Here is a 10,606-nt window from a genome sequence, read left to right as displayed (position 1 = left end):
GGCCTACAACATGCAGATAGGGTAAAGTAGTAACCGTGTATCTGGTGAGAAGATTTAGGCACACATGAGAGCTATCTACAACTGTTACTTGTTCTCTTTTGTGCCAGCTTAAATTCGCAAGTTCAATGAAAAAGTAAACACAGTGGTGTTTTACAGAAACTACGTTCCTGTGTCGCACCATTAAGGCCTTCCCTGACTTTCACAACAAGTAGCCATTAAATTTAACCTTATGCCTATTTAACCCAATTTGAAGCTGGGCAGGGATAAAAATGTGTGCTTTTAATATGTTTTTGTACTTTTTTTTCCTTTATTTTTTTTTGGAATACAACAAGCTGTCAAACATATAACATCAGTATGGGTTGGACTTATAAAGATGAATGTTTCGGCTAGTGGTTCATTGGTTATGTACTTTTCAGCGTAACCATGCACAACATTTCTAAAACACAAAGAAAAGCAATTCAATTAGCATTTTAAGATTAAGAACGTGGAGGTTTTTAAGGCTATGACCCATGGTTTTTCTAGGAGGAAGAATAAGATGGAAAAACAGAATCAACTCAGTCACAGAGACAAAATAACACAAACTGTCATAGTTTGATGAAATAAGTAGTGGAATATTGACTTGAGCCTCAAGTGCAGACTCTCCTAGCTTCTCTCCTGGTCGCCCGTGTAGGAAGTCCCCTGTGATGACAACATGAAGGAGAACATCTTGTTTAAAAACATTTTAGGATGTACAGATGGAGATACCTCTGACACTTTAGTTTGGATTGAGATTTAAGAGTCATCTTATCAAGCTTAAGTGTTTAACAGCAGTATATACACTCAGGGCACTTAATGGAATAAGATAACCCCCCACATCAACCAGACAATCGCCTATTTGGCAACTGGGAAGGAAACACTCCCTTTAAACAGGATGAAACTTCCTGCCACGACCAATTCAGGGGTAAGGGTAAAAACAAGGAGTGTAGGAAGTCAATTAAGCATAAATGCTAAATGGATGCTGTGAAACATATTTGAATAGGTGCACTTCTGGGATCCAAACTGGATTTAACTGAGACGGTAACTTGGAATATAGGATATATATGAACATTAAAAACAAGTATCAACTTCTAGGTTACAGAATTAAAAGCCAAAAACTTCATTTCCTCTAATGGCCAGTATAAACTGGCTACAAACAGAGCTTTAGCTGTAACATTACAACCTGGAGAAATGGTTTTGTTCTTTATAGCTAATTTCCACATTAATAACACTTAAAGTTAGGGGAGTGGCCCAAAGCTGTCTGGTGTCACATCCACTAAGCTGATTCACTGTCATTAAATTCTATTTTTTTAGTATTAATTACACTAATTATGGGGTATCTATGTCTTTGTGTTATACCTGTAGAGTTTTAGGAGATTGTAAACCAAGCTTTTGAATGTCAGCTAAAAACTAAAGCTAGAAAAAAAAAAACACCCACTGAAGTAGAAGAAAACAATGCTAACAGAGCCCAGAAAGAAAGTTAGAATGTAGCCATAACTAGCTACATTATAACTATAGCTACATTAGCTCAGTTTTTAACCCAAATTTAGCCAGTTCATATTCATGTGTGAATATGTTAGTTCTGTAACATAATGAAATGCTATAATAATAGGTAGTGAGTGAATTCAATACATGCTGCAGCTACAATATGTCATGTAATGTGAAATAATAAACTAGCTACTGAAGAAGCTAGCCAACTGTTATGCTATGGTACTGTGTTAAAGTAGGCTAGTTGTGTCCTGTCAGGACAAAAAGAAAAAAATTAAAATGACAAAGGTACAACAACAACAGCTCATCTGTGGTGAGAGGAAAGCTCTAGGACAGCCTGAACTTGTGAGTGTGCTACCAGTTATTTTCTCAATAACAACAACCCTTGTATTCTAGCCTTATGAGTTTATGGGGCTTTTGGGTGGCTGATTTTTTATTTGAATCCTTGGGCAACGCCAAGTTGCTCTCCAGGGTGTTCGTCAGAGTATGAATGTGTGTGTTTAGATGGAAAGCAATTAAGTGTAGGAAAAAAGTGCTTGCATGAATGGGTATAAAGCATTCCAAGTGCTCAAGTAGAGTCGAAATGCATGATACGAGAACCAGTCCATTCATCACTTGCTGTGCTGCCCTGTGTTTAATATGTAAGCTAGCTAAATGTATATCAGACTGTGACTTTTTACAGACTACTTACACAACATTAAAAAAAATAAATAAAGCCAGCGGGTTTGTTTCACTCCAAACCCAGCAGCTCTACATCAAAGATGAGGGTGGCATTAGGTGGGATGATGCCCGGATGGCCTTTGTTTCCGTAAGCGTAGTCAGGCGAACAGGTCAGCTTGGCCCTCTGACCAACACTCATCTAGATGCAGGAGGATGAAGAGGAGGAGACAGAAACAGGACAAAGGCAATGGATTGTTATTGAGCACTTGTTCTGCTAGAAAATACAGTTAATTGGATCATAATGTAGTCTCTGCAGTGGAAGTTAGATAATAAGCCACAGGGGACAGTAAAAATATCTTGTTTACTAATGATGCTTCAGTTTTCCTCAATCTTATCCACAGTGCATCTACTCTGACTGCTTTACTGCACAATAGCAAATCAATCTAAATGCCCTGTGGGTATATTAAAGATCACACTGAGCACACAGAGAACTTGAAGTTGCTACCATTAAAAATACAGGATGTCCACACAGGCAGCACCAGCCACCTCATCTAAATGCTGCACGGCTGAGCGGGTGAGATATGGAGCTGTGTCCTTGCTGTGTTGGTGCACAGAGGAACAGAGTTAATGGAGAGCTTGGTAAGTGAAAACTCGATAATGGAACCATGTCAATAAATTTATGTGTTACAGAAGCAAAATACATCTTCTTTGAAACCATCCCAGTTACATTTGCCTCTAAATCATGACTGCTGAAGCTGCCGAGCTTTATGACTTTTCCCCCAGAATCTGATCCAGTGGCATACAATACACTGCAGAATGTCCTCTGAGGACATCTGAATAAATTCACACAGCTTATAGACCAGCTTTAGCTTCATTGCTTGATCATTATTTTATATGTGCTGTATTGGGGTTTCCGTATGGGGTACTAGATACAAATTTAAGACTGTTTAAGACACATAATAAAATGTTTATTTCCTTTCTGCAATCAAGTCAGTCCAATGTAAAACCAGTGGGAACAATAAGCTCAGCACTTACAGTGGGGCAAAATAGTATTTAGTCAGCCACCGATTGTGCAAGTTCCCCCACCTAAAATGATGACAGAGGTCAGTAATTTGCACCAGAGGTACACTTCAACTGTGAGAGACAGAATGTGGAAAAAAAAATCCATGAATCCACATGGTAGGATTTGTAAAGAATTTATTCGTAAATCAGGGTGGAAAATAAGTATTTGGTCAATAACAAAAATACAACTCAATACTTTGTAACACAACCTTTGTTGGCAATAACAGAGGTCAAACGTTTACTATAGGTCTTTACCAGGTTTGCACACACAGTAGCTGGTATTTTGGCCCATTCCTCCATGCAGATCTTCTCGAGAGCAGTGATGCTTTGGGGCTGTCGCCGAGCAACACAGACTTTCAACTCCCGCCACAGATTTTCTATGGGGTTGAGGTCTGGAGACTGGCTAGGCCACTCCAGGACTTTCAAATGCTTCTTACGGAGCCACTCCTTTGTTGCCTGGGCGGTGTGTTTTGGATCATTGTCATGTTGGAAGACCCAGCCTCGTTTCATCTTCAAAGTTCTCACTGATGGAAGGAGGTTTTGGCTCAAAATCTCACGATACATGGCCCCATTCATTCTGTCCTTAACACGGATCAGTCGTCCTGTCCCCTTGGCAGAAAAACAGCCCCATAGCATGATGTTTCCACCCCCATGCTTCACAGTAGGTATGGTGTTCTTGGAATGCAACTCAGTATTCTTCTTCGTCCAAACACGATGAGTTGAGTTTATACCAAAAAGTTCTACTTTGGTTTCATCTGACCACATGACATTCTCCCAATCCTCTGCTGTATCATCCATGTGCTCTCTGGCAAACTTCAGACGGGCCTGGACATGCACTGGCTTCAGCAGCGGAACACGTCTGGCACTGCGGGATTTGATTCCCTGCCGTTGTAGTGTGTTACTGATGGTGACCTTTGTTACTTTGGTCCCAGCTCTCTGCAGGTCATTCACCAGGTCCCCCCGTGTGGTTCTGGGATCTTTGCTCACCGTTCTCATGATCATTTTGACCCCACGGGATGAGATCTTGCGTGGAGCCCCAGATCGAGGGAGATTATCATCCATTTTCTGATGATTGCTCCCACAGTTGATTTTTTTTCACACCAAGCTGCTTGCCTATTGTAGATTCACTCTTCCCAGTCTGGTGCAGGTCTACAATACTTTTCCTGGTGTCCTTCGAAAGCTCTTTGGTCTTGGCCATGGCGGAGTTTGGAGTCTGACTGTTTGAGGCTGTGGACAGGTGTCTTTTATACAGATGATGAGTTCAAACAGGTGCCATTCATACAGGTAACGAGTGGGGGACAGAAAAGCTTCTTACAGAAGACATTACAGGTCTGTGAGAGCCAGAGATTTTCCTTGTTTGAGGTGACCAAATACTTATTTTCCACCCTAATTTACGAATAAAGTCTTTACAAATCCTACCATGTGGATTCATGGATTTTTTTTTTCACATTCTGTCTCTCACAGTTGAAGTGTACCTCTGGTGCAAATTACTGACCTCTGTCATAATTTTAAGTGGGGGAACTTGCACAATCGGTGGCTGACTAAATACTTTTTTGCCCCACTGTATTTACAAAGCACATGAGCGGGTACATTGATATCACTGACATCACCACCTCATTTTAACCAGCTGAATTTCATAATTGACAGTAATACAACTAACTAGTTACATGACCTGGAACCAGACAAGTAGCAGAAACTATGGCATTTATGGCATTTGCTCCAGGTATAATGATACTGTTTATAAACAGGAAACAATGAACACGTCTGAACAAGCAAACTCTAAAGGGCACGATTTTTGGTCCTGGAGCCTTTCTAAAGTCAGTTTTTTTAGGCTGTTTTTAGTCTGGGTCATTTTGGCTAATCGTGAATGAATCTGTTAGACTGCAAGTCTGCAAATAGCCTAAGCGGAAGTCAAAAGACATTTTGCAAAATGCAATCTCAGTTTTCATTTTTTGCCCGGTAAGAATTTTACTTCGCACTACCTCTTTTCATATATCTGCTTTCATGGTCAAACTGTTTTTTTCTTTTGTTTTTGTGTCCAGCCCATGCGCCGCTTAGCAGACAGTTAATCAGAGTCCCTGAACTGTTGATTGAAATTCTTTGTTTTTTTTTTTAGTGTTCAGACTAATTAGCAACAGCATGTCTGCTAACCAAACTAGCTAGCATATGGTGATAACTTAGCACACCATCCTCGGCTGTAAATATGGTCACTTCTCGTGGCGATCGTGGCTCAAGAGTTGGCAGTTCGTGTTATAATCGCAAGGTTGCTGGTTCGAGCCCTGGCTTGGACAGTCTCGGTTGTTGTGTCCTTGGGCAAGACACTCCGCCTACTGGTGATGGCCAATGGTGCGATATGGCAGCCTCGCTTCTGTCAGTCTGCCCCAGGCTACAACTGTAGCTTGCCTCCACCAGTGTGTGAGAGTGAATGAATAGTGGAATTGTAAAGCGCTTTGAGGGCCCGAAAAGCGCTATATAAATGCAATCCATTATTATTTCTGGCTCCAAAAGAACTACAAAACCAGTGGAACACGTCAGCTTTGTTATTTCCATCTTCTCAGCAGAGTCGATGGTTGTTAACCTGACTGAAAATAGGCTGAATGAGCATAGATGTATCCATGTTTTATTGAATCATCATCAACTTCAGTGAATGTTGTAGTTAAATTCCACCATCTTGGACTGCAGCTGGTGAAGTAAGCTTTCTTCTGTTGTACAGCTTAGAACTGCAGCACATGAGCCAGTTTGGTGGCCTTCCAGCTTGCAGAAGATCTCCAGTAAGGAGTATGAACACCAGCAGCAGTCCAAGATAGTGGAGTTGGAATCTTTCCAACCACAGGACTAGATCCTTCCTACAAAGCAGCAGATGGATATTGAAGACCGCCACAACAGTAACCTACCCAGTGACTCAGCTAGTAGGGAAAATACAAAATGGTTAGCAGCAAATTAACTTCCCAAATAAAAGTGAGAAGATTATGGCCTAGTAAACTGAAGGTGGGTATCACTGGAGGGATGAATATATAAAACTAAAACGTGCTAACCCACCATGTAAAGTCTATGATGGAAAAATGTAACGCTACTAATAATAACCTTTTTACCTTTTCCCAAAGTTCTCCAGCCTACCTGCACTACACCCTCTTCCCAGCCTCGGATCACTTCCTGCTTGCCAATCTTGAACCGGAAAGGCTTGTCTCTGTCACGAGAAGAGTCAAACTTCCGTCCGTCTGTGAGAGAGCCTGCAAACAAGGAAACGGTAAGATGGAAGTACAGTGTGTGAGAGAAACAGAAACAGCTGCTGGTGCACGCCCTCATCCTGCTGTTGAAAAAGCCAGCCATTACCCCTGAACATGAACAATTACAGGACTAATCACTCACAGAATGTTCAGGCCGGCTAATATCTAACGTGTACAAGTTGTTTCATAAAACCATTGCAAACAGTGATGTCTTCCAAGCTTCTCTGGCATCCATCATCTCTGCTGTGTTTATACAGAGCGCACAAATAAAGGGATTCTCAGCATCTCAGAAATAGAAGCTGCAGCTGTCTGCATGGTGGGTTTGAATGTGAGTCAGGAAGATGCAGGCATGGGTGCACAGAATAGCAGCCCTCCAATACCATTTCCGCCATCGTTATTACTGTTATTACCACCACCGTGGAAGGGTGTGTGTCTGTGTGTGTGGTTGCTTGATGCAACATAACACATATCGATACGCAGATCAGGAGGCGAGCTGGCAAGATGCAGCCTGTAATCCCAGCGGCACGGTGGGGTGTCCTGTCCTCTTCTGGAAATCTAGATATCAGATTATCTGGACAAGCTAAAGGTCCCATTCGATCCGAGCACTGCAGTGCAAAGAACCCAATAATGACTTTCTCACACGCTGATCATTTCCTGGATGCAGAGCTGCTCCCAGACAGACCAAGTTTTGATCTTCATACAGATGTCTGCATCAAAAAAAGACTCGCTTGTGTAACGGAATATCCTGTTTCATGTCAAGATAACTTTGTAGGCTTGCAGGAAGGGAGACGGCTCAGAGAGGAAATCCTGCAGATTGTGGGTTATTAAAAAGGAGAGAATGCAGTCTCAAGCCTAAAAACAAGTTTTAAAAAATATGCTTTGCCTTGCAAAGCCCAAATGAGCTCTGACTTCATGTTACATAATCTCGAAGCAAAGAGGCTTGTGTTACAGGGTGAGTTATGTCTGTCTCACCAGGCAACACGCTTTGCCAAACTAAAAACAGGTGCAGACAAATATGTAGTCTAGTATGCTGGGAACTGCACGACATGATCTACATGTTACTCCCTTTTAATACACTGCAAAGCATGCTAATGATATCTGTCAGTCTGTCCACTGCTTTTACGTCTCAACAGCAACACGAGGAAGGATTTCCATGAAGTAGTGTGCAATTTCCACAAGAAAACTCTCAATGACTTTGCTGATCCACAAACTTCATGCTCCACTATGAGTGGCTTGTAATAAATTAGTTTTTCATATAGCACTATCTGAGGAGAATTTTAATTTATGCAAAACTTTGGCAATAGAAAAAGCCACAAATTTGATTGCACAAATTCTGCTAGCATGCACACAACCGACTGCTAAACCTCAACATACGGTTTTAGCATTGCATTGCTAGCGTTGCGGAGCTCAGATGGGAGAGGAGTCCAGAGGGTAGGGCTGCCACATTGAAAGCTCAGCGGTACAGAGGTTAGAGCGAGGGACAGACCCATGGCTGAAGATCGTAGGATCTGAGACGGTGTGCACGGGTGAAGGAGGTCAGACAGATACTGAAGGCCAGCGTATGGAGGGATTTGTAAGTGAGAAGGATCTAGTAAGTGATGTGTGACTTGATCGGCAACTAGAGATTAATGGGGGTTGGGGGGTATATGTTGCCAAAACTTAGTCTGTTTAAATGAGAGCCAGTATAAAAGATGGACACAGTCACTCACTGGATAGTTAGTCACTTTTCTCTATCACCAGTGTATTGAAACCAGATGTGACGAGTGAGGGCTGGATCTGACTGTGAAACCCCGTGCTTATTAGTTAATAACTCTATACTCATAGGCTTGTTAATATTAATAGGTCAAGTATACGTCATTAGTCAATTAAACGGTGCTACCAATTTGCTAATGTCGACAATTTGTCATGGACGAGTGTTCATATTTTGGATAATCCTTCTTTATCCACTATTGTTTTTGCCAATCAGTTATGCTATCAATAATAATAATGGATTGCATTTATATAGCGCTTTTCGGGCCCTCAAAGCGCTTTACAATTCCACTATTCATTCACACACTGGTGGAGGTGAAGTGTCTTGCCCAAGGACACAATGACCGAGACTGTCCAAGCCAGAGCTTGAACCGGCAACCTTCCAGTTACAAGACAAACTGCCAACTCTTGAGCCACGATCGCCCCAGTCACTACTTTAGACTTTTTTTAACACAGTATGATGTTCAATTTCAACCCAACTCCTCCCTGAGCCTGGTTCTGCCGGAGGTTTTTTCCTGTTAAAAGGGAGTTTTTCCTTCCCACTGTCGCCAAGTGCTTGCTCATAAGGGGTTGTTCTATTGTTGGGTTTTACTCTAATATTAAAGGATCATTATCTTTCAATATAAAGTACCTTGGGGCAACTGCTGTTGCGATTTGGCACTATATAATTAAAACTTAAATAAATTGAACCATTTCAGTCTTCATCTGCACCCTGTGGCTTTGGATTATTAGTTAGACAACAAAACATTTTATGCTGCCATCCAAGTTGACTCCAGTGAACTGTAATAAGCTTCTTCCTTTCTAAACATTTTTTCTTAAAAAAAACACAAAAAAAACCCCACCAAAAGACAACTGAGATATTAATTAACACAGAAAATAAGTCTTAGCCACAGACTGTGCTGTACATCAGTCCTACAGCTCTATCCTGGTGGCACAAAGGAGGGGTTAAAAATAAAAGATGTGACTGATATTGCTAACTCTTGTTCAGAGTGACGAAGTGACCAACATTCAGTGTTGTTCACATAACGTGCAATTCTCCAGAAAATAGTAGAGGATTGAGCCTGCTATTATTACAGTCAGCCAGACGGTTATAATCGGCTCAGCTAAACGCCACCAACCCCCAACCCCCCAACGACCCCAGAGAAACTCCAACAAAGACAGAAAAGCGCTGGAAATCAGACGGGATTTAAAACCGTGCTGTCTGGGCTCCTCTGGTCTGTCTGTCTGGTCCTCTGAGTGAACCCTGCGGCGGAATCAGTCTGCGTCCCCCCTCCACCTCCTCATTTGTTAATTATCCAGACAAGACAAATGACCACATTCATCCAGTGATCTTCATGAGGCTGTAATGGAGCGGTCGGCCCCAGACTGAGGCGCGCATTATTTTACGCAGTGGTGAATCTAGAGCACCGTCCCCGGGACACACCACCACCTCCACCACCAACTCCACCTACTGTTGCTGATGCTGCTTTGCACGTTTTCACCTACCCAACACACCGAATGTGCGGGGAGTAGAAACGCGACGAAGGGGTTAAATTTCCACGCAGCTCGGTCGGTGACTGACAGTAATACCTCTTTGCCCTACTGAGAAATCACTGCCTGGAAAGGTCTGAGGCACAAAATATGTCTGCTGTGCACACTTTGTCCGGCTGCACGTTGCTCTTAATCCAACCCTCACAGCGTCCCTGCGAGGATTCTCATCATCTCCTGCGATACTTTCAGGATTATCACGCTGAGCTATTTTTCAGAACGGGTGTAGGACACAGTGCCCACAGCCGTTACTCCACTCGGACGGCCTTCCCGTGAACCCGCCGGTGTGCCTAACGTGTACAGTGTGTCCGTGCACGTACAGTTTAAGTTTGTCACGTCAAACTCACCGACATAATGCACCACACACGTCTGTCCTTTTTTGGGGAAAGTCCGTCCTGTGGAGAAGCCAAAAGGGAGCTCAACATAACATGCTCATGACGCAATTAAGGCGCTGTTTCTATGGCTGCACGCAAGCACGTTAAAATGTACAGCAGGCTTTACCGTCACCGGGGGTGATGGTCTCGATTTCGACTCCCATTTCAGCGCTGTGCGTCCTGGAGCTGCTGCTGCTGTCCCTGAACACGGCAACACTCCTCCCGCAGTCAGTCTGTCTGCGCGCTCCTCCGGCGGATGTTCCACATCTCTCTCTCTCTCTCTCTCTCTCTCTCTCTCTCTCTCTCTCTCTCTCTCTCTCTCTCTCTCTCTCTCTCTCTCTCTCTCTCTCTCTCTCTCTCTCACACACACACACACACACACACACACACACACACACACACACACACACACACACACACACACACACACACACACACACACACTAGCGTCAATGGCTCACATCAACACTTCCGCAAAACCCAATCTAAATCACAGGAACGGAC

The 10,606-nt window shown here is 42.9% G+C and overlaps 1 protein-coding gene across 1 annotated transcript; it reads right to left on the bottom strand.

The window, feature by feature from the left end:
* Window positions 1–287: 287 nt before the first annotated feature.
* fkbp1ab (FKBP prolyl isomerase 1Ab) lies at window positions 288–10,385 on the bottom strand. Its single transcript, XM_085393928.1, has 5 exons — window positions 10,230–10,385; window positions 10,076–10,123; window positions 6,343–6,455; window positions 2,195–2,362; window positions 288–678 (listed from the first exon to the last, which is right to left on the bottom strand). The coding sequence occupies exons 1-4, from the start codon at window positions 10,264–10,266 to the stop codon at window positions 2,234–2,236; spliced, it is 327 nt and encodes a 108-aa protein (XP_085250054.1). The 5' UTR covers window positions 10,267–10,385; the 3' UTR covers window positions 288–678; window positions 2,195–2,233.
* Between the last annotated feature and the right edge of the window lie 221 nt (window positions 10,386–10,606).

This window comes from Rhamphochromis longiceps, linkage group LG20, assembly GCF_057381845.1.
Source record: "Rhamphochromis longiceps isolate RC_006_pf linkage group LG20, R_longiceps_female_GT1.1, whole genome shotgun sequence".
Taxonomy (NCBI): Eukaryota; Metazoa; Chordata; class Actinopteri; order Cichliformes; family Cichlidae; genus Rhamphochromis; species Rhamphochromis longiceps.
Note: the sequence above shows the minus strand (reverse complement) of the source record. Positions and strands in the feature narration are given on the sequence as shown.

Bases quoted from the DNA above. Each gene is read 5' to 3' on its own strand.
- fkbp1ab (XM_085393928.1), bottom strand. From the start codon at position 10,266: ATGGGAGTCGAAATCGAGACCATCACCCCCGGTGACG. The intron at 10,124-10,229 runs GTAAAGCCTGCT...GCTTCTCCACAG, and splicing joins GACCATCACCCCCGGTGACG to GACGGACTTTCCCCAAAAAA. The intron at 6,456-10,075 runs GTGAGTTTGACG...CCTTGTTTGCAG, and splicing joins GTGTGTGGTGCATTATGTCG to GCTCTCTCACAGACGGACGG.